Raw genomic sequence first — 27579 nt, forward strand, 5'->3', positions numbered from 1 at the left:
TTTTCTTACGGCTGAGTAATATTCCGTTGTATATACGTCCCACATCTTCTTGACCCAGTAATCTCTTGAAGGACACTTTGTTTGTTTCCATGTCTTGGCCAGCATGAATAGCGCTGCAGTGAACACAGGGGTACATACATCTTTATGAATAAATATTTTCAAATTTTTTGGATAAATACCCAGAAGAAGGATTGCTGGGTCATATGGCAATTCTATTCTTAATTTTTTGAAGAGCCTTCATACTGTTTTCCATAGTGGCTATACTAATTTACATTCCCACCAGCAGTGATGGAAATTCTTAGAACATAATTTTTTTAAATCTGAAAGGTCACGGATACATCCAACAAGTATGTTTTCTTATTATACCAAGTTCCAAGTGTCATATAAATGTTCTGCTTGGGCTGATGGACGAAATGAAGAATGAATAAAGTTTAATCATTTGAGCAGTATCATTGACTAACTCATATTTCAAGATGCCAGGTTGCAGATGGATTTCCCTGGTAACAGCTTTCTTTGTGTTTGAGACAAACATGTGAGAAAATAAGGTCGACATGCTCCAGTTTGCGGATTTTCAAAAGAGCTGGTCACAGTGGTTGAACCCGACAGATGTCTGGGGGCACCCCGGGGAGCCCTGAGTGGTGGAATGCACAGCTTTTTCTCCTGTTCAGCTTCTGAGATGCCCTGCAGCCTGCACCCAGGTCCTGGGGGCAGAGCCGGTGGGGTAATCACCAAGTGGGCTTCTCCAGCCTCCTTTCCAGGGCTCAGAGCACAGAGCTATCAGGATAAGAAAAACAAAGTTAATTTAAACGAACTAGTGAGAGATGCGGGAAAACCCGCAGGCACGTTATGCTGTTTATAAATTCCCGGATGCCAGGAAAAGGTCGAGAATGTTTCATATCTAGGATCCACTTCTGCGTGATCCCTAATGCCTTTGGCACTGTCTCCGGTTATTTCTCTTGCCTCATTGCCACGACTTCCCATGTCGTTTCTCTGCTCAGAAAGCATGGGTGGGTCGCCGCGTCCTAACACCTCAGATAGTTCTTTATTTCCATGGTTTTCAGTGCCAGCTCCAATCTGCTCTCTCCCTAGCATCCCACAGCACTCCCTGTGTCTTGCCTCTGGGGGCGCTCTATCCAGGCAGATGCCCTTTTCCACACACCTCCCATCCTCTCCAGCCTCCTACTGCTGATCCCGTGGAAGCTGCAGGAATTGGGGGCTGTTGGCCAAAGAAGCTTTCTACAAGAATACCGTTCACTCCCTTAAATTCTGTGTTTTTTTAAATATTCTATGCCATGAAGTGTCCGAGCTTGATTATAAGTAGTAATAGTAGTAGTAGTAGTAGTAGTAGTAGTAGTAATAGTAATAATAATAATGATAATAATAATAATAATAATAATGCCAATCTTTGGATAAATTTAAGGGCCAAGGACACATACTACCAACTCACACACTGATGCCTACTCTTTCCCTCAACTACACTTTAAAATGCGTGGCCCTACTGTGCTCCAAACGTTTTAAGGTTTAATCATGTTCCACAGTGTGTGGTTCACCCATTTTCAAACTTCTGAACATCAGTTCAGCTGTTATTTTTTCCAGAAATAACGACCCCACTCCACTTTCCAAGGAGGTTGATTTATGACCTTCCTGTGGGCCTCACGGCACCTTATTAGTCCTTTATGAGTCCGTGAGATTCCTCAAAGAACACAGAATAACACTTCGGAAATATCAGTGAAACTGAACGAAACTGAAGTGCTTTTTTCAGCCAGTGTTTAGTTCAGTAAATACTGGCCGTTACCACCACAAAAGGCTGTATGAGCATAGATAGATTTGAAAACACTTTGGTGACTTCATAACCTAAAGTTAAAAAAAAGAAAAAGAAAAAAAGACATTCATAACAAGAAAACACTTAAGGAACCTTTATATTCTGCACAATTTTGTAGGTATAATAGAAATCTTATTTGATATAGTTAAATTTTTTTTAAATTTAGAAATTTAAATCAAAAATAAAATAAATGCATAAAAAAGTTTTCTAGATATATCTATCATAACTCCTTTTGGTGGACTCCATATTGTTCACTTTAATATTCGTTAGTTGTTATAACTGTAGGCTATGTAAGATACAACACAATTTCGCTATTATTTCTATGTATTTGGCATAATTTTATATTTTAAAAAAATGTCATTTTCCATTTCGCAATAACAAAAGACGAGTGATGTTTTAAGTATGTGTTTTTGTAATGCCAGGGAAATAGAAATTTAAATGAGGGGCTGAGTCTTTTATAAACGCTTTGCCATCTGTCAGTCAACCAAAAACTACTATTGTGATGATTATCAACACACTTTATTAAAAATGAAAGGCCAAAAATCTTAGTCACTCGCGATTCTTTTCTCTGGTCAGCACATCTAGAATTTGACCATTTCTTAGCACTTGGACTTCCATCACTCCAATCTGAAGCTACCGGATTTCAGGCCCTGGAACAATCTCAGTGACCCCCGAACTGCTGTCCCCGTGTCTACCTTTGGGCCCCTACAGTCTGTTCATGACATGGCACATACGGCAGACTTTAAACAAGCGCATTAGGCCAACTCTCGTTCCCACGTTCCTCGGTGCAAACCCGACGGCCTTTAGTGACTGGAATCCCCCAGGCCAATCCCTCACCGCCTCCCAGCGGCTCTCATCTCTTCTCTCCTTCCCTCCGTTCCAGCCACACTGGCTTCCTTGCTCTTCCTTGGGACCCTCTATCACCCCTTCATGTCATTTGGTTTCCGTTCAGATGTCCTCTGACCATGGTACCCTGACCGAACCCCCCATCACCTTCCCAAACCCTCTGTCTTTTTTTTCTCTGCTGTATCTTCCTTATGGTCCCTTTCACGGCAGGGAGGAGGATCCGGGTTTTGAGAGGCTCGGTTACACACTTTAGCGGATCCTCTTTAAGGAGTAGAATACCGAATTATGCCCGGAAAATTTCTAGGTCCTCCTCCAGATAAAACTGCCTCTGTTTTTCACTATCGAAGTGGCCTATTGGCTGCTTTTCTGGTTTCTTCAGCGTCTGACTCATCCACACGTACAGGCAGGAGCTTCGTCCATCTCACTTCTGAGCCCAGCGCCTGACAAGGCACTCTGTAAACATTGGTCAAATAAGAGATTATCCAGTCCATACAGAAAACGAAAGCTTTGGGGCAGTATTTGCATGCCTCATTCTGACATGTTTTAGTAATTTTCAATCCTTTATGGGATTCATGTTTCCAAAATTTACTTGTGCTCATCTAACATTCTCTTTGAGATGTTGAACAATATATACACTTAGCTTCGCCACCCACAAATTAGACTCGTAATTGTTAATCTGAAAGTAGGTATAATCTAAAAGGAGATGATTGATTACGTTAAAAAAAAATAAGACCTGAATTTGAAGAGTATTTGTTTTCACTAGGTCTTATATCTTGATTTAAATTCTTTATATAAAACAGTGTTGTGTCATATGCTGGCTTCATTGTGTGTAGGGGTGGGAGGAAATAACAGAGAAAGGTAGGAAAGGAAGTGAAAACCTGAACCCTAATTTAGATGCACACTTATCCTAACTTTAGTATGTCAGCGTGACCCCCATGAGGATGTATTAAACTAATATTTAAACTTCTAAAATCAGTATAACTAGAATACTAAAGATAAACCAAGACCCTGTTTTGTATAATCTGTATACAATTATTATTTTTAGAAATAAGTTATTTTCAGTTTTGCTTGTGTGCAGGACTCCCTGCTTATGCTTGAAATCATATAGATATTCACATAATTATTTTTGTCTTTAGTTGGCATACTCGATTCTTCAATTCTTGGAATGTGCATGATATAGAGTCAACTCTCTTAAGAGCTTTCCATGTATTTCAGTCCTTTGACATCGGTTTGTAATCTTTCTTTTTATCACACATTAAGTCCTTAATACACTAGGCTCTGTTGATCGTTACTCATTTCCTTCTAAGCCATCTCAACTCCTGCATCATTATCCCAATGTTTTAATTATTGAGGCTTTATGTAATACTTATTCATAAGATGCAGTAATTCCTTACTTGTATTCCTCCTTATCAAAGTAATCTTAGTTTTTATTGCTTGCTTAAGATTACAGACGAAATTAGAGTCATTCTGTCTTGTTGAAGAAAACTTCTGAATTTTGATTAAAATGTGTTGAGAACTGTATGTACATTTTGGAGAATTCCTAGCCCTCTCAGTATCCACTCTGATTCATGAACAAGGTGTTTCATTATACTTATGACTTGTTTTGTTTATATTGCTCAGTAAAAGACTAATTTTATTTAAGTAGATTCTACACCTCTTTGTTGCAGAGTTTACTCAAAGACTTAACCTTACTAGCAATAAGGTTACTAGTAATTAACCTTACGAGTAACTAAATGCAAATTAAAACTAAAAAGAGATATCATCTTGCATTCAATAGGTTGGTTAAAAATAAAAGAAGTCAACAATGCTAAGTGTGGTCAAGGAGACTCTTACTGTCTCCAAACTGGGAATAAATTAGTACGACCTTTTGGGCCACACCATGGAGTTGGATATATGCAAAATCTAGGCCCACCAGTCCTAAGTGTCTGTTCTGGAGAAACTCTTTCATTGTGCATGCAAACGTACACAGCACCATTGCCTGTATAAGCAGAATGCTGGAAACAACCAAATATCCATCAACGTGAGACTCAAAAAGGAAATCGTGGTGTGGTCCTACAAAGGAACACATCCCAGACGGAAAAGTAAATGAACAACCGTTGCGTCTATTGATTTGGATAAAATATCACAAATGTGATGCTGTGCAGTGAAAGCAAGCGAGACGAAATACGTTCAGCGTGATACCACGTGACAGGGTCTCAACCTGCAAACCATCGTGTGGTCCGTTTGCGGATAAACGCCTGCAGAATGAGGCACTGCGCTGTAAGGGTTCAGAGCACAGACTCTGAGCCTCGGTTTGAGTCTTGACTCTGCCACCTACCGCTGAGTGACATTGGCAGTCATATCATCTGTGTCTCTAAAGTAAGAACATAAACTGTTTGTCTAATCACCACGTTCATTGTCAAAACTTTTCCCAGTTTATCGCTCACTACCTACGGTCGTTTCTGATGCGTGTACGTTTTTCAGTCTTTTTCATTATGATTTCTGGCTTCATTATCAACCTTAGGTCTTTCTATCCCAGTAAGAAATATTCATTGATTCGTTCTCCTAGAATTCTTTTTTGTTGTTCACATTTACATTTCTAATCCATCTGGAATTTATTTTATGGAAATGTGAAGAAATCAAATGTTGTTTTCCCCCTCACATGGTGAGCCTGTTTTCATTAATTCTCAGTATCGAATCCCTACTGCATCATGACTATATCCTAAGGGGGTGTAGATGGCTGGATTTCTCTGAGATTTTTCTTCTATCTCTTTGTTGTGTTAATTCTTGGCCTATTGTCATATCGTTCTATTTATTGGTGCTTTAGGACATATTCAGCCTTCCATACTTCATTTCGTTCTGTGATTTTTTTTCCCCTACATTTATTCTTTTAGATGAACTTGAGAGCCATTATGTCCAAAAACAACTTTAAAATATGTTGGGTTTTAAATTGGAACTGCTTCGATTTTTGAATTAATCATGGCACAACAGAAATCTTTACAATCCTGCATTTTCTCATTCAGGAACGTGGTACCTTCCGCTTTCACTCACATCAGCTTTTAAGTATCTGGATGAATTTATGCAGCTTTCTTCATATAGAAACTACTTAATTCTTATGCTTGGTGCCTTAGTGTTTTATGTACCACGTTGCTATTTTAAATGAGATTTTTTTTTATTAAAATTCTGATTATTTTTAGTATATAAGTAAACTATAGATTTATGTATATTCATAAAGCTTTTCATTTTTAAAATTTTTAGCTTGTACTTTGCTGAATTCTCTTATCATTAATTCTGAAAGGTTTTCAGTTGATTTTGTGAATCCGTGCTTTTTTCCCCAATAGATTCCTCTCCTTGTTTGTGTTTTCAGTCTGACTCTCTTGACACATCCACAACAAAGTTAAAAAATAAGGATAGGAAACGGTGTCCTCATTTCCTTCTGCATTTAAATGAGGATCATTTTCATGTTAAATTGCTAAAGAGCCATTGTTGTTACAGATTTGCCATGAGCTAAGTTCAAGTTCAAATAATCTGCTCAGTGAGTTGTAAAACAAGTACTCGCTACTAGAAACAAAGGCAGTCCAGACAAGCAGTCTAACCATCGTCCCACAGAGCGGCCCCTCCTGGGTCAGCTGTCCAGCCTCACTGGAAAAATCCAAAAGGATAAGAGCCTGGAGAAGCGAGAGTGACTGTCAGCACTGACATCCAGAGAAGCCTTGAAATATTTAAACACCGTCCACCTTTGTAGATAGTAGATATTTATTTTAGGCTACAGGACTAACTAGAAGTTCTTGATGTAAATAACAGGATACCGAGGCCTTGCACGTATTTTCACGAAATGTCAAATAGAGTAAATTTCCTACTGTCAAATAGTGTGTGTGCAGACCTGCAGGAGATTAGTATGATAGAAAGATGGGATTGTCGTATGCTTAGATAAAATTCAACCCCGAGAAAACAAGTTTTTAATATTGATGATCCGGTGACCCTCAAAAGTAAGAGCAGAAAAAAAAGTTTATCGTCTTATCTGTACTTCTCTAAATAGATGAACATAGAACTTAAAATCTCATTATAAGTTTGGACATATGGCATTAATTAGGGTCACACTGAACATGTTGTGTTCGTATTATACCATTAAGAATTGATATCGTATTTATGTGTTTTGAATTCATTTTCCCTGTTAATGCTTTGGAATAATATTTTAATAGCATAATTCATTAGGTCATATGAATGAGAAGTATATTATCATGAGTTGGGAATAGTAACTATAATGTACGGCAGAGGGAACATAAATACAGATATATAGATAAAATAGATTTATTATACCATCTGCTTTTGATAGAGAACCAATTGGTTAACTGTAAGAATGGCTTTGTTACCTCTTTTTAATGGTTTCATCATTACAAAAATAAACCTGGAGAATTGCAAAGTACACACATGCAAACCCAGAGAAAATGACGTTCGTCGTTTAACCTTTTCGTACAAGTAGAATACCCTTTCTGAAGGATATTTCACGTATACAAGGAGGTTGACGTGGTTAGAACCCAGAAGTATGTGTGGGACACGTGCGTTTAGTGAGACAGACTTCATCTCTCTTGGGTGGATGCCAAGCAGGCCCTGGGGAAAACTAAGTTGTGAAAAAGTTGTTTTGGGGTCCTTTCTCGCTTTTTTTAATCGACCCAATAATCCCTTTCAGGCGGCTTCCCCAGATGCTCTTGCCACCGCTGCTCAGGCACCGCAGAGAAGTTAACGCCTTTGATGGCCCCGACCCCCTGTGCCATCCCTCTTTATTCCCTGGTCCTGTTCTCAGAGGAAGTGAACTATGCGAAACACCACATCCGTGCTTTCCAGATCAGGGACGTAAGAGTCTGCAAGTTCTATGAGGGCTTCAGCTTTTTCTGTTTTCATATTGTCAATGATAAGTTCTACAGGCGTGTCTGAATTGTCAGATGGCCCACCTTATGGGAATGACACATACCCTCATTTTATTTGTAAGCTGGTTCCAGAAAAGCTGCTACGTGTAGCCCCTAGGAGATATTTCTAGCTCACAAGGTTTTTTTATTCCCTTTAAAGAGGGCTATTACTCAATTTTGAAAAGCGGAGCGTTAGCTAATCTGAGAAACACTACTGTAATGAGTCATATACTCTCTCTCCCCATTCACTCAACAAGCATTTATTGAACATCTACGAAGTGTCTGGCCTTGAACTTGGGGTATGGATAGGGGTTTATCATTTGACGAAAGAAAGGGACTTTCCCTCCAAGATCATACATTGTAGCAGAAGACGGACAATAACAATAAACATAATAAAGAAATCAGAACGTGGCAAGCACTGTGAAGAATCCTATCACAGATGAAGGTAAAACATGAATGCTGGAGCGGGTATGGTTCTGATTGTGGTTTTAAATAGTGTGGTTGGAGCAGCCTCATAGAGAAAGTGGCATTCAAGCATCTTTGAAAGAGTTCAGGGACTTAGCCATGTGTCCAGGCACATCCATGGGATGCGTGAGTTTTCTTGAAGAAGAAAACTAAGTAGGGAAGGTGTCAAATTATGTTCTTTCATGCCAAGTTACAATTCTTCAATCCCGAGGGATGTTAAAGTTAAAAAAATAAAATAAAATTACTGAACGAATTGTGTTATTTTTTTCATATAAATGAAGAAATGTTCAAATAGTGCTTTGGTAATGAAGACTCCACAAAATGGTTTGTATGTGAAAATTAGACAAATCGAAAAATTAGGAAGAACACACATGTAGGAACATGTGGCAAGGTGTTTTTTTTTTTTAATTCACTTATCAAAAAAAAATCAAAATTTTCTTTGAGTAAAACGAGCACCAAAATTTAATGTGATTTTGTTGTTATTAATCAAATACCTAAATTAAGCGCAACATACCTATGTGCTAGTGTTCTGACGAGCGCTTATGGCGAGTGACTTTATTTTCCAGGTCATCTCGGGTGAAAATCCATGTGTTGTTCTGCTGGTTTCTTATTTAGCTTCTGCTTCCTTTGAAATGTTGGGAGCATGTCCCTATTAAGCATAATTTTAACATTTTGTACATCAAGCCTGCAGCCCTTTAAAACAGTGGTTAAATTTGATAAGTCTTAGGAATGAGAGGCATTCTTCTGGTCCTCCATCTGCTTCATGCCATTAGTGTACGGCATATTTTTTATAGAGAAAAACTGTCTGAGACACCCATTAGGAAGCTAAAATCACCTTTCCGAAATTCCTTAGCTTGCAAGGAAATGCATTTGGATTTTTATCAGTAGGGTCGTAAAGCAAGTAGAGGCAATAAAATCCAGGAGAACGAGCACGTGCTTTCCCTCCCCTTCCTGTGCCTTAATTCAGGTCAGTGCGATTAATTACAGCAACTACTTCCTGTGAAAAAAAAACCTGTTCTGCTTTAAGTAGTGAAAGCTTCCTCTCTAAAGCACAGAGTGTGTCCTTTGCTCTTTCAGATAAGGAGACAAGGAGGCATCCAGCTCCTGGTGGACCTGCTGGACCATCGGATGACGGAAGTCCACCGTAGTGCCTGCGGAGCCTTGAGAAACTTGGTGTATGGGAAAGCCAACGATGACAACAAAATCGCCCTGAAAAACTGCGGTGGCATCCCAGCGCTGGTGAGGTTGCTCCGCAAGACCGCCGACCTGGAGATCCGGGAGCTGGTCACAGGTTAGAGCCCTTCTTCCCAGCACGGCTGACTCAAGCTCGGTTTCCCATTCTCCGGCAGCAGATGCGCTAACCAAGTGCTAGGGTTCAGGCCCCGCATGGGGCCAGCGACACAGGCAGTTCCAGGGTGTGTTTGCAAATGATGAAACAAGCAAGGGCACAGCAAGTGCGACACACACGGAATGAACACATTAAGTAATTAGAATCTAATACACAATACCCACACTGAAATCCCGCGACCATACTTCAGTCTTCGTCATTTGATTTAGAAGGAGTTGCAGCATCTTTATAATACCCACGGGCCATTGTTAGAATGACGTTAATCGATCAAATGACAAAGTATCTGAGTTATTGTTGATTAAGTATATATTCTGGTTTATACTCTGCTTAACAACAGACAGCTTATCTTACTTAACAGTTCATCTCTCGAGTAAAATAGCCATGCCCACGAAGTCCCCTGGTTATGTGGTATTACATATCAAGGAACTTTTCAAAAGTGAATGTGAAAGAAAGCCTTTCCATGAGCGTAGAGCTTGTGAGTGTCGTAAAATGAAGATCATTATACATAACAACGTCGTAGACCCATGAGAGCATGTAAAGCATTTAACACATACCTTTCTTGGAATATATATGGACACAGTAAGCGTGAGCCATGCACTGTCACCCCTCACTTTTTAAATGTGCAATTTTACTTGTTGGAGAGATAAAGACATTAGTGGCCTCGGTATAGGATTGCAGGTTACTCTTCTTGATTGTATATATCGCTGTCCTAGGTGCTCTTTGGTTTGGGGTTCACCCAGGTACCCCATTCAAGCAAGTATCTGGCAAGTGGGTTGCAAAGTTCACTCTCTGACCTGCCTCGACTCTAGGATTTCCCTGTAGCTATGCTGAGGAAGTCTATGTGACCGTTTATTTAAGGAAATTCATCACTCAAGCTAGAGTCATAACTACGTGTTGATTCTTGGGTCGAGATTTCCAGCGTCAGCACATTTCCTTAAATTTACAGCCTTTTAGATACCGTTATGTCTTTTTCACACTCTGAATTAGTACCAGACCTGTTGTTTTTTCTTTTGCTTTTTTCTTTCTCTAACTGAAGAATTCTCTTTGTGAAAAAAAATTAGTTGTTAAGGGTTGCAACGTTATTAAGGAAATGTGTTGCACTAAACTAACATGGGATGGCGTGAGCCAGAGGAGGTTAAAACTGTGAGCATGCGTATGTTGTGGTGTGTAGGATAGTTTTCGGGTGAGTTAATTAACTGGACATGTACCCTGCCTTTGTGTCTGTGGCCAACCATCTTTATTTTTGTGGGCTGTGTCTGCAAGAGAAAGGACTCAGTGCCTGTGGCGGAAAACAAACATCATGGACCTTCTGTGCGTGAAGGCCTTGCCAAGGGACATGCGAAGCCAACAGAACTAAAAGAACACCTTGTGCCGTTTGCATCAGTTTCACGACTTGAGAAGAATTGGATTTTACCAAAATTCCTATTTGCTCTAACACAAAACCCTTGTCTAGAAGCACAGACCTCTGTTGTGGCTTATCTCCTTGCCAAGGAAACTTGGCCACGTGCAAAAAGTCGAGATGATTGATAGCTTAAACCAGAAAAGAGATGGCAGCACTGCCTCTGCCCCATGACAGCGTCCCCTGCACAGGCCTGGTGCCTCCGATCTGTGAAGCCAGTACGAAGGAACCGACAGTTGGCTATTCCATTGCCCTAGCCCTGCTTCTGACCGACGCTGGGTGCCACCGATTGTATGCACCTGGAAACATCAAAAATTTCTATTGGAGCCTCATTTGGAGTTATCAGAGGCAGATAAACTCTTTAGAATGTCAAGCGGTTTTCATTCCTGTGGAAACGCTGGCTGTAGGAAGATGCTAGTACTTGATCCACAGAGAGTATGTATGCCTCTTATTCTGCTCCTTTTGAGAAGAAGAAGAGGTTTGTACCCAATGTCATGTCATGGCCATCAGCATGGGCTGGTGCCCAAGACTCTGTCCTCTTCCTCTCTAAGAGGAAATGCTGTCTTCTGCCATGACGCCACTTAAGCTGTCACTGCCAAATCTGTTCAGAGAGATTCAGAGTAGCAATTGCTACTTCAGTACATATTTTCTGCCTTTCCAGAGGCAGGGTGTTGTTGTGCTTGGCTGAACTTCAGGCCTGAAGTCGACCTTTTTCAAAGATCGCATTGTCAGAACATTTTGATGGGCCGAAGCTCATGGTTTCTGGAGTGGCCATGATGGATACGATCGAAAAACAACAAACACCTTGGTCGAGCTCCCACTCTAGAAAAGACATAGGAAGTGAGCACCCGTGAGACCATTCCAGCACAGAAGGAAGCCAGTCTGTAGCGACAAAGCATTCTAAATAGCCGTGCTGGCAGAAGACTGAGGGTACCGAGAAATTCCCAGGAGGCTCTGCCAACTTCTGTTTAGGCACAGCATCAGCGATGCAAATCCAGACAAAGGTGATCGCACTGCCTGCTGCAAAAGGAAACAGAGGCAAACGAATGCACCTCAAGGAACCTTAGAGAGTCTTGTGTGTTTTCAGCACCAGCCCACGGTCACCTGCCAAAGTGAGCTGCGAAAGCTTGGACTTTTTTAGCTCCTACAGAGCTTTGGGAATCCACCGTTTTAGCACAGCTACCCTACTCTAACCTCAAGGCCATCAGATGCTCCATTTCTTTTACCTGTTATTTTCTTTCCACTCCTGAGACTGTCTCTAAAGTCTGGTGAACTCTCTTGAGTACAGTGAGCCTTTCCGTGTGAGTCCAGGTGGTTCATTCATTCCTTAGCTGCCGTTTCTCGAGTGCTCTCGAATGTCTAGGGCTCAGGTGTGCACTAAGCCTCGGACATCTGCATGCACAAGGTTAGACTTCAGTTGCCTACACCGGCACAGCCACGTTGATGCTTACACCAGCACCCACTGTGACGGCTGGGGTCCCTATTCCGAATTGTCCCAGCCATGCATTCCTGGCAGCTAGATATTAAGAAGGGACATCCCTGACAAACCTGTCCACATTTTGGAAACTTAACAAGAAGAGTGGCAAGGGGGTCACTGGCCCTGGAGGGTAGAGTGTACAAGTAAAAAGGCTCGCTTCACCTCTGTGGTCACAAGGCCCCTCATCAGATCGTTTTTGTAATTAGATTAGTCATGCACGAGTTAAATAAAACTCTGATTTGAAAGTAACAAATATGGCTTTTACTTCCCTCGTAATTCTTCAGTGGAATTCATACAGAGCTCAGCAAGGAGTGAGACTCAGGTCATGACAGGACCCCCCACTAATACACAGGAGGTTTTCTGCTCCATCTTCTTTCCTGCCTGGTGGTTGATGCATGAAAACAAATGTGAAAAAAATTGTAGGGGGATATTACCCTTTCAATTGCTCTCTATAGATTTAGAAACTACAATAGTTTGTATATTTAAAAGAACTATTTTAGTGATTAAAAAAAAAATAAAGCATGTCTATAAACCAGATTTTAGATCAGAGCTAAGTTATATATCCAGAAGGATCTAGAACGCCAAATCGTAAGCAATAAAAGACGAAAGGAAAGAAACGATCTTGCAGATCTTTAAATTATTTACCGAGTGTTTCTTGGCAAACAATAATAAAATGTTAAAGTTGGGGTCTTAACATGCATTTACTAAATTCAACGCCATCGTGCATGAAAAACAGCTGCCTGTTTGCACGGCTGCCTCGTCACAGCAGACTGTCTTCTGCAACTGCTCATCAGGCCTTGCAATAAATAATTTTCTTCCTGTGCAGTAATTACTGTGAGACGATGAGCAGAATTTTATTTAAATCCAGTCGAAGCCATTATATGCTCGCCATTACTCGAAATGCTCCGAAGCAAATAAACATCGATTAGAAATGCTACATGTCCTTTGGGCTTGACTAATATAATATTTCACTCTGTAAATATGGAAATAATCAACCTAAATTTTGAAATGCCCAACTAAAGTTTTCAGAATGCTTTACAAATCATAATAAAACAGGTTTTATTGAACTATAAAACTTAATAAATAAGTTTTATTTTGGTGGAAAGCAAGTGTTCCTAAGAGTTCTGATTCTCCCAGAGCAGAGTGGATTCTTTGATCTTATGCCCAGCAGAACCACACAGTCTTTCTTTTTAATGAAGGAGACAGGCCTCAGCTTAAGTATTTTACTTAGTAGTATTAAGTCAGTTGATTTAATGCCCAGTCTCCAAAGGGCTCTGTGATCAATTGAGTCATGTCCCCGCAAAACGTCATACGTTGATGTCCTAACCCGTAATCACTCAAAATGTGACTCCGTTGTGATTAGTTAAGTTAGGATGTTAGAATAGGATGGAGCTTTAATCAGATAAGTCTGGTGTCCTTATGAAAAGGGGGAATTTGAGCGCAGATATACACACACAGGGAGAACGCCCTGTGAAGATGCAGGCGGAGGTGAAGTGATGTTCTGCGAGATAAGGAACACCAAGGATTGGCAGCAAACCAGCGGAAGCTCAGAGGGAGGCGTGGAATGGATTCTCCCCACAGTCGTCAGAAGGATCCAAGCGTGCTGACACCTTGATCTTGGACTTCTAGTCTCCGGAAGCATGAGACGATTCATTTCTGAAGCTCTATTGTCTAAGTCACTCAGTCTGTGGTACTCTGTTACAGCAGCCCCAGGAAACTAACACAGACCCAAAACCAGACTGTCGCTCACCTTTCCCGGAGAGGAGCAGACACATTCGTTGGTCAGGGAAACAAAGCGATGCAAATAAATGCGGATCCCTGAGAGTTTAATAGTGCGGCTGCGTTTAAAATAAAGAGGACCCTGTTGGCCCGATTTCGTAATGCGTCTTCTTAAAGCAACTGCTTGTGAAGGATTGGAAGCAGGAAGGGTGATAATTAAGTGTATTGTCTTTTTAGATTTTTTTTCCAAAGTAATAGATATATATGGTCAAAAAATAAAATAGTATTTAAATGCTTATTGCCGCGGTCCAGCCACGACAGGATCCAGGGGGCCCCGAAGGTGGGCAAGGCGTCGGCGCGGGAGACAGTCGACTACACAGCTCAGAGGCAGTGTGACACTGTTCCGTTTTATTGTGATTTGAGTACAACTTTTATACTTTTTATTTTGGCATTTGATTATACTTTGTTGTTAAGGTAGCAGGGAGTTAAATTTCTGTGGTTAGGCGAAGCAGAAAATCTTATAGAGTGTATTATTATTAATGTTCATGATTAACTAGTACATTTTTCTCTCAATCATTAGAACAGAACTACCTGTTGGAACGATCTAAACTTTTAATTCTTATATCTATTACGTAAGATACAGTTTGATTTAAGTAAAGGTGATAGATAGATGTATTCATAACAGCAAGCATTGGCTTGTGGGCAGACATTGTTCTTCTTTCTGCCTGAAGAAATCTTTTAAATGCTATTTGATTTATGCTATATCCAAAGTTCAAGTTGAACCTTTCTCATAGCTGTTCAAAAGTTTCCTTGGTGCAGTAATGAGGAAAATATTTATAAAAATCAGTTTTACAAAGCTGCTTTCATAAGCTAAGTTTCTGTTCCTTTGTTTTTAAGCACCAAGGAGATCCCGACCTAGCCAGCCTTTCTATGAAACTTAAACTACTATAAGGCACATGAATTCTATCTTTATTCACTACATGTATACTATCTTTATTATAAGCTTCTGAATAAGGCAAAGGAAGATCAGGTAATCTTTTCATACTATTAGCCCCCCTAGGTGGATACCAGAGTTTTCTATTTATCCACTAGGCCACAAAAGGAGGCCCTTCTATAGTAGGCACAGGCTTATGAGTAAATTTCTTATCCTTTACTAATTTTTCTACTAACTGCGTGGGAACAGGAGTATAAACTGGTTGTAGTAATTCAGCTTGTTATAATTTATTCATAATATCTTTAAGAGGCACGTCATAAGGAATTTCCCTTAATAATTGTTCAAATAAAGGGTTTACGCATTCTGGACACGTCAGGGTGACTAGAGCTGATTTCATACATGAGGAATTTACTATGTTTTCCTCAGAGCCAATTTTGAGGAAATCCATTTGTATAGCGTTTACACTTACTAGAATTTGTGCTACCCAAATTCCCCCTATTAATAGGATCATTTCTAAGAAACCAATTATCCCTAAACACATGCCACGTCCTCGTTCTTGACGAAGCATTCCTTGAAGCCTCTGTCCCCATCTCCGGACCTTGTCACGCAGTAGGGTAGGAAGAGGACGCGGCAGCTTATAATGAAAACAACATTTCCCTGCTTCATCTGTCCTCTGCCCAGATCCCTAAGAGGCATTCGGCTTTAACTTTTGCTTTGTTCTGCTCTGTTTTTTAGTTTTCTCATGGTTGTCCCATGTCTTTAAGTAATCTGCTTATTTCACTCTATCTAAATCAATGATCATAGGCTTTTCATGCTGACTTTCTATTATGTCGGAGGATTTTTCTCATTTTCTTCACTCATGTCATCTTCTCCTTCTTACCAAAATGATGGGTTCATTATCCTTGGTCCTTCTACACATTTACTCAATAACTCGAAATTCGGCCTCCATTTCTTCCATCGAACACAGACATTAACTCTTACTGTTTTGTAAGATAAGGCTATGAGTGCTCCTGTGTTTTCACCCTTCCCATTCACAACCTCTGTCATCGTACTTGACTTTTGCATTGTCAGGGATGACTGTATTTGCAATCTATCTTGTAGCCATAGTCAATCTTCCAAAGTTTTCTATAGCTCGATTCAAGAAGTTGAAAGCAAGAGGTGAGCCTTTGCATTATGGTGGTAGAGGAGATCCGTGCGGTACCCTACAAGCCCAGCCCTCTTGCATGGGGCCAGGCGGTGATTCTTATCAAAGGAGTAGATTTCTAGCATCATATCCGAGTGGATCCTCCATCAACTACGATGCTCACCAACTCAACTTTGTCCATGATTTCAACCATCATTAAGTTCCTGGCTTTCCAAAGATCTCACTACCAGAATCCTCTGTCTTTGGGGCAGATTTGGATGATCGCTCTCAAGACCTACTGCGCAGGTCTCCTGGGTCGGAACTTCTGTCTCCTAGAATCCATGCTCTTTATTTTAGGTTTACTCTCTTATAAGTTCCTAAAACAAACAAAAAAAAAAGGTGCTTAGAAGATGAAATTCTGAAAATGTTAGTATTAAGTCTTCATACGTGATTGATATTTACTGGAGATGGATGGATAGAAAATTATTTTTAATGAATTTTTTTATAATTTAACTTTATTCTTGATACTGTAAAAGCCTATGAAGATATATCTAGGTCTGTGCCTTTAAAATATTTATTGGTATTGGACACGTCTAATTTAAAGAGTCATGACCTTCGGTGTTAGAAAAGTGCCTTGTTATTTTTGTTTAAAATTCATTCATTTTCTGTGTCCTCTTTCTGGAATTATTATTAGTCAGATTTTGAAATGCTTGAATTTTTTTCTCTCTTATATTTTCTTATGTAACTTGGAGCTCTTTGCCTTTTTATCATACATTCCAATATACAACATTTCCTTCAACCTCTTATATAGGTTGGCACAGATCTAAGGAAATATTTTTATTAATTATTGTTATTTTAATACTCTAAGAAATCTGTGTTATTTTTTAATAACCTCTATTATTTATTGACTATAAACTGTTCTTGAATTTCTCTAAGGAAATTATTTAGAACTAAGGGGTTTTTTTTTCTCTTTATCATGAATCATCTCACTTTTATCTGTTGTCATTTTTTTCTATTTGTTTTCTATTTGTATCATAATAAGGAGGGCTTTGCTCTGAGGCTCAGATATCCACGTCAGCTTTTTAGCTCTCCCTCAGTGCAGTCAACCTCTTTGGAGAATATTTTTCTGAGTTGTTTGTTTTGTTGATTTGTGTGGCCTGGAGGGAGGGGTCAGTAATTTTCTAGCAGCTGGGTGTTCTCTCCACCTAGACAGGAATGGAACATGAGAGGGCAGGTGACTGCTTCCTTCCGTCAGTCACCCTTTTGTATGTAGCCTTTCTCATTTCTATATCTCATATGCCTGCCTTCGCTGAGCATGAATCTTTCCTAGGGTTCCACCAGGACAGTTGGCCACCTCATTGGGTCATCAGGACAGAGTCCCCTCAGTGCATATCCTGGGCTGTGCTGGCGTCCCCACCACTTCACCTGCCCACTCACCTCCATCTGTTTTGCAATGTGCAGAAATGTGATGGAATTTCTCATCTGCTGAATTACTCCTTCGATTTTCTTTTTCACTCTGTTTTGTCCCTAATAAAGAACATCTTCCCTGCATGCATTCCGAACAGTTTGATTGATAAGAGGAAGTGTAAATATTACTAAATATTATCTCCATTGCTGATAGAAACCGTGTTGGAGGCATTACTTTAGGCTGGTTAGCCAAGAATAGGCTTACTATTTCCAAAGAAGTCTGGAATAGGCTTACTATTTCCAAAGAAGTATAACATTAATTAAACACCCTTCATGGAAGTAGACATTGGAACACAGGGGAAATATTTTTCCCACTAACATCTTCCAGCCTGTTTTCCACTCTTATCTTATTTACTATGCTCACCCAGAGGGCTGGATCATCTCTCCAAAGCAGGATCTAAGCCTTTTGTCAAGATAGCCTTCCCTCCATCTTTGTGGGGCTTTTTGGTGATGGCCTGGGAGTCCCAGTAGGCATTTTGTAAATTAAACCAAGAGGTACAGAAATGGAACATTGTTTAAATCAAGTCCAGGTTCATCGTGTTCCCAAGATTTAAAATGAAATTCCAAATATATTTCTTATCCCAAATAATTTCCAGCCCTGTTGTCCAATATAGCATATCAGAGGTTCTGAAATAAGATTAAACTGCACCATAAAGGCAAAAATAAATAGAGATACAAGAGTAATAAAATGCCAGCAATGTAGAGATGCTTCGAATTTTAATGTAAACCCACCAAATATCAAATTTCCAAGGAGAGATTACAAATCAAAGTTTAAATCCACTTTCATGTTGAAATCCAAAGACATTAAAATTCAAGGGAATTAAAGTCTAAAAATCAATATCTCTTGCCATTATGTGTTGAAGTTCAAAGTCTGCAATTCTTAAGTTAACTAAAGCATAAAAATCATCTTCTCCACCTTTTTTTATTCTGCACAGTCTCTGCCGGAAGGGTTCTCCGTGCGACTTTGAGGCCTGGTTTCTTCAGAAAGCAGGATTGCCTTGTACTAGAATTGATGCCATACTTTCAGGGCCTCAGAAGATACATTATTTCAGAGTCAACTCCCACTCATCTCACTGTTCAAGGGTTTAAACCCTGGCCCACGCCCATCACCTTTAGAAAAGAAGCCATCCCATGCCTTAAGAACAGTTATCCCAGACACAGGTGTGTACCCAAAGATTAGTCCTAGTCGAAGCCATGGCAGCCACTCAGTGAAGGCCGTATCGGTTATCTGTTGCTGCTACAACACATTTCCACAAATTTAGCTGCTTAAAATAATACAACTTTATTATCTTCCAGTTTTGGAGGTTAGAAGTTCAATACAAGTCTCGATAGGCTAAAAGCAGGTGTCAACAGAGCTGTGTCCTTTCCGAAGACTTTAGGGGATAGGCCTTGCCTTTTCCAGCTTCTAGAGGCCGTTCTTTGAGTGGCGACCCACTTCCGCTGTCTTCAGAGCCAACAACATTGCATTTCTGTTAAGTCTTCCATAGTTACATTTCCCTCTGTCTGCCACCAAGAAAGGTTCTCTGCTTTTAAAGACTCCTGTGATTAGTCTGGGCCCACCTACATCATTGAAAAGAATCTCCAGGATAATCTCCTCATCTTAATGTCCTTAAATTATGTCTTCAAAGTCACTTTTGCCCTATGAGGTAACTTATTCCCAGGTTCCAGGGATTAGTACATGGACTTTTTTTTAAGACCATTATTCTGCCAACCACAGTATTGGAGGGAAGATAAGTAAATGAAGCTCTCCTTGAACTTAGTCAGGTGAGGCCGGTCTGATGGTGCCTGGCTCCCAGAGTCTGCAATCGGAACTTAAATTGAATGAGGAAAAAAAATTCCCAGCAGGTTAATTTTGGTAGAATGCATTCACCAGTTGAAAGGAGGACAAATCCATCCATGTGTATTGTCCACTTTTTGGGAGAGAGGAATCGTAGACATTGCTGCCATCTTGCACCATTTAGAAACCGGCCATGAAGGCGACCCCGTGACCAGGCACATCAGCCAGGGTTTGACCAGAGAAGCGGGAGCAGCATGAGTGGTAGGGGAAAGGGGATTTCTTGTCAGGATGAGCCCCAACCCTGCAGTAGGAGCTAGTGAAGAAGTCTGAGGAAGGTTTGCCTCTGTGTCTGGTGCTGACCCTGGACTTGACATAGAGCAGCAGGCAGATATCACGAAGAGAAGCTGGGTAGGAAGCAGGGGGAGCACCCATGAGGACAGACTGGCACCCTCTTCTGCCTCTCATTGGCTGCTTATTGGCCACATGAGAGACATGCAGAAGCTGATGCCCTTTGACCAGGACTTGGCGAAGCTGGTGAGCTGCATCCACTGCTACTGCACACCCAGAAGGTAAGACAGCCAACCAGCAGGGGTGCACACACACTGCCTGCACCCCCGGCACCCCAGGCTCCCAGCCCTCAGAGCTCATTCCCAAGAAGAGCAAGGGCAGAGCTGAGCCGAGCATATGTACCCACTGATTACTTGGATAAGTTCCTCCCCGTCCCAGGGGAAGAATGAGGGGGTAGGAGAGGCCTAGGTTGTTACCTTGATTGTGTTCCATCTCTAGGAAGGAAACAGCAGGCCTGGGGAAGAGTCGTTCCCCAGAGGCACATTGCTGTTCATTCTGATGGATCCCAGAAGGGGGTGAGAGAGAACTGTTGGTGCTTATTCTCTTTCTTGTCTCCAGCTCATCTCCTGACCAGCAGTGCATCTCATGCGTTCTTTATAGAGTCATCTGCTCTTATCTCCTGTCATTTTAACCACATTAGGGTTATCTCTCTGTTGCAGACAGTTCAGTTATCTGCAAATGCAAAGGGCTAAAACTTACAATCCTCAACGTTCGTCTGATTCCTGATTTCCTCTCCACCCAGTCGGAGTCTGATCAAATTAGGAAATTCATATTATCAACTTCCTGCCCACCCTGCTCTTAGTCCTGGAGACTGAACGAGCTCTGTAGGCTGTGGGTCAAATTCATTCATTTATTAAATGTCTGTTGAGTGTCTACTGTGTGACAGTGAGGTTTAGGCGCTTGGGGTACAGGGGTGAATACCCAGGTTCCTTCCAGCTATCCGTGATCCCTACGGTACAGCGCTCTTCCTAACGGTCAAGGTGGTGACGCCCGTGAACCAGGGAGCCAGGTGCAGGAACAGAGAGAGAAGGAGCACCGTTGGGAGGGGTCTTGGACTTCAGTTGATTTGTGTAAAAACCAGTGAGCTATCTCAGGTGTTAAGGGTGATTTCAGGATCCATTAGCAGAACCGTTGCGGAATGCTTCAAGCTTAAACTCAGAGACCTGCGCTTGTGGGGCTCAGGATGCGGTGGACAAGACGGACAGTAAACCTGCAGTTTCAGGGAGTGGCGAGGGAGATGATGAAAAAGAGAGCCGGCTAAGAAGATTGGAAAGAGATGAGAACGAAGCTCGCCTTAAAGAAAAGACCCGAATAGTGGTGCGTTAACGTGGATGGAGGTTCCTTCCTCTCTCCCGTAAGTGAAGTATGGAGGTGAGGTGTTCCAGCCTCCGTCCAGTCACCGATCAACTTTCCCTAGAGTATGGCTTTCTTATTAATGACCAAGACGGTGGCACCTACGTTCCAGTAAGCAAGACGTTTTGATACGGGGTTTTTAAAGGAATTGTCATTTATGCTAGTTCATGTTATGGTAAGATATAAACTTGTTGACTGTGTAATCAACCCTCCTTCATGACACGTGTCACAGAGTAGGACACCAGTAAATGTTTCTAGAGCTGCTGTGTCACATTATTTCCTGTGTTTTACATTCTTACTGCTCCCCAATGTGCCTAAGCTGAGAACCGAGGTATTCTCTGCATTCTTGTTTCTCAAGAAAGAATAAACAAACATTGCTGACACCCACCACTTACCCGCCATTGTGCTGGGTGCCCTCATTATGCCCAGCAGTCTCCTGAGGTCAGATTTAAAGGTGGGGTCTTTAAATGTGTACAGCTGCTGTGTGGCACACTCCACAGTCCCGTTCCCATAGCCGATCTGCCTTACGCCAGTGATTTCCCAATTCCCCTAGTCAAATCCAGATTTCTGGGCCCCAAATCTCTATGGTAACAGCCTGGGAATCTGCATTTTCACCAGGACCCTCTGCCAGTTCTCATGATCATGCATATTTGCAAAATGTCCCTTTCTACACTCTCCAAGCCAACAATTACCATGGTGGGCAGCCAAGTGGTGGAGGGTTAAGAGGTATGAACAGGTTTTGAGAGATGCCAAAATCATTTAAGAACACTAGCTAAATTATCCAAAACATTTGTGGCTCATTTATCATTTTCGCAGATTAGAATGAATTTGAGATTGCCTCTTTTCCAGTGTGCTTGCTCATACGAGAGAGAAAAAGCAGACTGACCTCTAGCAAATGTAGCAGAAATTGCCTGTTACAGCCCCTGAACTGACAGCCAGCAGTGAGCAGCTGTTGTGCATGGTCCTGCTAAGTGGGTGGGGCTTGCGACTCTCGTAGGTCTCTGCTTCCCTACCGAACCTTTTTCAGCAGAACCTCCGCACGCCCACTGAGCATCCTGTGTGAGTGTCGCCATTTCACGCAGAGTCTCATCGGGTGCTCCTAGACTTTTTGAGGGTGCCTCTGTTTTTTATCTCCTCCATCACTGGAGCTGGTGACGTGAAGCAAACCTGTGCTTTCCTACGATTAAGTTTCATAATGTGCCGAAATGTCGTGCAGGTTCAAAGGAGTATATTGCCAAGAGCATCTTGTTTTGTTTCAATTATTTGCCCGATGGAAACGTGTAGCCCATTTTACTTGTTGGGTCTGACAATGCATAACTGATTTGTGGCTCTACTTTGTGACTCACGAGTTACCAGTTAATTAGAAACACTTTTCCCTAATTATATCTGAGAGTTTGCTCTATTTGCTCTACAATTACCACAAAAATTACATTAACTAGTGTTAACAAACACAATATGGAAACTCCAAGTGGATCCTAGAGGGAAGGGGAGCATTAAAGAAAGTCTGCGTCTCCTGCCCGACACCTGCTTCCCTTTCCAACAGATGTTTTTATTTGTTATTCCTGATGAAATGTTCAAAATAAACTTCCTTCCTGGTTGTTCCTTTGAGGACGACATTCAGCCTGGCAGGGGAGGAGCTTCAGCTTTGTTCTGCAAGTGTTTAACTGTTTTTCTTGGGGACTCACTCTCCCGGTGGACTGCCTGGAGTGACTAATGGTATATTTGCCATCACAGCAGCTGTATGCCAACAGCTAGGTGTCCTTCCAAGGGAATGCCCAGGAAATGATTTCTTAACGTAGCATGGACCTGAATCATAGAGACCTGTATCATAGAGACCTGTAATTCCAGAGGAATAAGGACACCGTCCTTAGCAGCTAGCCTTCCCGCCTCGTTTCCCTCCTATGTTCTCTAACATATGCCCGAGCAATGCTGTGTGCAAAGTGCAGTGGACGGTGTACAATATAAAAACGAGATAGACATGAGCTCTGTCCCCAGGGAGTTGTCAGACAAGTGGGAGAGAAGCGGAGGCTACACATGTGTCGGGTGGAAAGAATCATTTTCCTCCCATCTTTCTAAGTTCTTCTGCCTGGGCTAATCATCAAATTGACATGAGCTGTGAACAAGAGAAAATAGCCGAATTTAATACGAATGTACATGCGGGGGATGCGTAGAATAGGAGACCTGAGGACACATTGGTCACTTAAGGCTTCTGTGCCATCTGGAGCTAAGTAAGTGGGGCTGGGAACATCGAAGGACAGGGAGGCAGTGTGCAGGGAGATGGAAGAGTAAATTTTGGTAAGTGAATGTTTGCTGGGCCATCTTTAACGATGGGACACAGAGAGGACTTTGATCAAAGGGGCCTTGCTAGGTTCTCCCCTGGCTGTCACACACCAGTTCATACTGAGCTGTAGTTGTCTGGGATGATACCCGCTTCCTTGAGCGGGTCCTCTGTCTAAATCGTTTTAGCAGTTAGGGGGAAGATCACAGTTTCTTGCTGAGTCTTTTGCTACTTAAACATAACCAGCTTCAAATAGTCAAGTCTCCCCAAAGGCATATTAGGGGGTGGCGGACTCTCCTCCCCACCACAGGGATAACTTCTGTAGACTAGGGATGAGAAAAGGCCAGCAGAGCTTAGAGAAGGAAAGAGAATTCTCAGTCAAGGAGTTCAAGAAAGATGTAAAGAAGAAAGTAATGTCTGTAAAGGGTTTTGAAGATGGACACGAGTTTGGCTTTCATCTAATGGTGGGGAGAATTCCCCACACATCCGCCTAGAATCGCTGCCTCTCTAGGAAACATGAATGTAACCGCGTCGCTCCTATGCACACATGGCTGAGCACGCGCACACCTGGGCACACGCTCCACACACAGCAGGCCCCGTATCCCCGCCGATGGACCTTCGCCTAACGCCTAACGCTGCCTCCTTCAGGCACTTCTGCTGTTCTCTCTCCATCATGGTTTTAATCTAGTTTCCTTCTAGAAGCCAAGCGCCCTTTGTGGGGAGGGAATCACGAGAATGGTGCTTGATAATTCTCTGCATAACTTGATTTGCTTCACACAGATATTTGCTGGGGTTACTTCCAGATTCTCTACACTGTTCTCTTCTCTATGAGAAAAAAAACATGCATATTACTGTTAATTCACAATAGTCATAAGCAAGAATTAATTTACTGTGTAAAGGGCAGTTGCCTAACTTAAAAGTTTGGGTATTTTTTTTTCAAATAACAATTTTGAAAACGTGGAAACTTGAGCATAAAAGTCTGCCATCCTTCACATACAGCAGAGTCCCCTAACAAACACGTTTAGGACTTAATGATACACATCAGCTAAAAGAGCCACTTGGCCCGCATTTTATTTGGTTTTATGCATGTTGGATTTTTTTTTTTTTTGAGAAAAACAGTTTTAATCCACAAACTCAGTTCCGTTTTCAGGCCAGCACCTGCTCTGTTCACAAATATAGTTTCTGAAACTTACCTCTGTGAATTCAACCAAAAACACACATGGACAAATTCTCTCGAACCAGTTTGCAGACCTGACGGTCCTAACTGCAGTGTCAGCTTAACTTGATTTTGGACTTCACGCGTTCACGTAGTTCAAGTTTTGAGTTTTAAGTCTTCTCTATAGAAAAAAACATACATATACTCTTTGTTAATTCACAATAGTCTGTGGGGTGCAGTGACACACACGCACCCAGGCTAGCGGTGTGTGTCACCTGTATCTTAGTTACTACATCCCTAAGGTAGCCACGACCCCAAGGGCAAACCATAACACCACAGCATACTGTGTTACCCACGTGCTTTTGGGTTTAGGTGTTCTGGGCACCTTTAAGACACGTGAGGCTAAGCTTCGATGCGATGGAGTTGGGTGTGTTAAAATGCACTCTAGTTTAGGATATTGTCAATTCGATGGGGTTGTCGGTGCGTAACCCCACTGTAAATCGAGGACATTCTGTATATCTAACACTTAACCACATTTCCATCCCATAAGTATCAGTAGTAAAAAGGCTACTTCCATTTTTCATATTTTATGTTGAGAATTTCTTTCGGTTAAAAATCATCCTCCTCTATCTTTTTATTCTTAATTCAAAATTCTTTCTTTCCTCTAAATTTAGCAAGAGGTAGTAATACATTTGAAAGTAAGTCTAAGGGCTGAGAAATATGGATTCTGAGCAGCCAGAAAACTTTTATTAATACAGAGGTCTTGGATATTAACCGCAGAAGTTTTCTCTTTGCTTTAGCACTTCGTTGGCTTTTTCAGTGATTTTTATAGTCTGGGTGGAGCAGACATTTAATTTTATATTGGCTCCAAGCCAGCTCAGGGCAATGAAAGAATAGAACGCGTTGAGAGAGAGAGAGAGAGAGACAGAGACAGAGACAGAGAGACGAGAAAACGAAACACAGTTGCTTTTCTTTGTCAGCGTAACCTCGGCGTCAGGGAACTTTCCCACGTAGGGGGTGAGCTGAGACACTGTCCTCTTTGCCTTGGTCCTGCGGGCGTTTTCTGACCTGTGTCACCACTTACACACACCCGATCCCATGCGTCCCGCATCAAGGACATGTACGGGCAGGATGGGATCAATTTGCCGAACCTGCAATGCCTTTGCCAGGAGACTTCCTAACGCCTTGTGAAATTAACAGGAAGTAGAAGTTTGTGTTTAACACACAGTCGTGGTTATGAGATGAACATGGACCATTTAGGATTTTCAAGCGGTTCGTCAGTTTAACAATTTTCTGCAAAACTGCCCTTGCTATTAACTTGGTTATTGGAGTGTAAACGCACAGATGTGAATTTTTATTGTCATATATAAACTTCGCATTGAGCATGACTAGGTATTTTTAACTTGAACCTGATGAAAATGGGATTGGAAAGAAAAAATGGTCGTGTAATCCCAGAACGAGAACTCTCCCAGAAGCTCGGCCTCACTCTGCTTTAAAGGCACACAGTCAGTGAAAGGAAAGAAATGCCTCTTTACAGTTTGACCATGAACTTCCTGACACCAGCCTTTTAGTAAAAGCCCATTTACCTCCAGGGATCCCCTCACCATCTCTAGGTAGCTTTGCTAAAGCGTCTGTTAGGGCTGCGACGTAACATAACGCTATTTGTGTTGCTATGGAAACAGCTATATCTATGCAGATTGCTCCTTAACAAATCGTTAGGGCCCAGAAAGTCTGTCTGATGGGAAATTTTCAAGGACTCCAGCCCACAGCTACTCATGGCATTGTGCCTCCCCTCTAACTGTTCCCGGCTGCTTCTGCTGCGTCCGAAGGCGGAAGTTGGGGGCGGCCATCCACAGTAAGAGCTTCGAGGGCACCTGTCGGTCAGGGAAGAGTAGTTACCTAGACCTCAATAGGGGAAGAGAGAGGCTGAAGGTAAAGAAGATCATCTTAAAATGCCAGCTCTCTCCTCCCCAAAATGAAGGATGCTAACACGCGCACTCAAGCATGTGTACTCACGCACAGGTGTGCACATGCACACATAGGCATGCGTGCACACACACAAGTGAGCCTGTGCAGTGCAGGTGTGCCCACACAGACATGCACTTGCTGGCACATGCACGTCGTCACGCATGCTCGCACACTCAAACGCGAGGAGTTCCTGGCTTTGTCGCACACTTACGTCCCTCACGCAGCCCTGTCTGCCACACTGCCGGGCACAGTGCTCCTTTAAGACTGCTGTTCCCAGCTTCTTTTGTGTATCTGTCTTCTACAGTAGTCTTAGCAGCAACGTTTATGGCGCGCCCACCAGGCTTTGCAGTTCTCCCTCCACCCCCCACCCCCCACCCCCCGCTGGTCACCCCCACTCCCCTGGGCGTGGTGTGCACCACTCTGCTGCTTGTCATGGTCTCACCGGCTGCTCTCTGGCAAAGCACCCCTCCAGGTGTCTGCCCTGAGCCCCCAGGAAGCTGTTTGTAGCCCAGAGAGGAAGAACAGGCATGGCCCTTTGCATCAGAGTTTGTCCTCGGAGACAGAGCCAGCCGTGTGTGCCCCAGACATTACAAAAGTAGCTTTTTTCCATCTTTCCCTGGTGCCTTTCTGGTTGCGGGGCTGAGGACAGATTCAAGTAATGGCTCCCACCCTGGTCCCCGAGGCCACACCCATTACCACATCCTGCTCGGCTTCCTGGTGGCTGGTTTTCACTAGGATCAGCTCTGTCATTGGAGGCTTTCCCACCCCACTTGTCGGTCACTGCCCGGCTCACCCTACCTCTCCAGGTATGTCTCACTACCCACGGTGCCCAAGGCTAGAGTTCTTCCTTAGAACCTCCCGGGGCCCCCTTATAACAGCCCCACGTGTCCAGGAGTTCAGACGGGACATGCACTCTGCCAGCCCCACGTGTCCAGGCTGCCAGGAGTGCACGTCCCGTCTGAACTCCACAGTGATCAGAAGTGTCAGCCCAGACTCGAGCCAGCATCCTTGCTCCATGGAAACCCTTTATGGCAGTTGCCAATTTATATCCATTTATATCCAACTGTGCATATTTCACCTTGGTTCCCCGAGGAGCCAGCTCGCATTTCCACGTTTGCCCTGGAGTAGCAGGACCAAGAAAGTCCCGCCCAGCTGAGCCCTCGGGCAGCAATGGGCAGGGACTGGTGTTACCTGCCTTGGGGGCGGGGACTGG

At 42.4% G+C, this 27579-nt stretch overlaps 1 protein-coding gene across 1 annotated transcript in view; it reads left to right on the plus strand.

Moving 5' to 3' along the window:
- The window catches only part of CTNND2 (catenin delta 2), a 773259-nt gene that overhangs the window by 573432 nt on the left and 172248 nt on the right, over positions 1–27579 (plus strand). Inside the window, exon 11 of the mRNA XM_039842770.1 lies at positions 9097–9310. Within this exon, the coding sequence (XP_039698704.1) occupies positions 9097–9310 (214 nt within the window). The remainder of the gene's footprint in view (positions 1–9096; positions 9311–27579) is intronic.

Source organism: Pteropus medius, unplaced genomic scaffold (genome assembly GCF_902729225.1).
Source record: "Pteropus medius unplaced genomic scaffold, Ma_sr-lr_union100, whole genome shotgun sequence".
In the NCBI taxonomy this organism is placed as follows: domain Eukaryota; kingdom Metazoa; phylum Chordata; class Mammalia; order Chiroptera; family Pteropodidae; genus Pteropus; species Pteropus medius.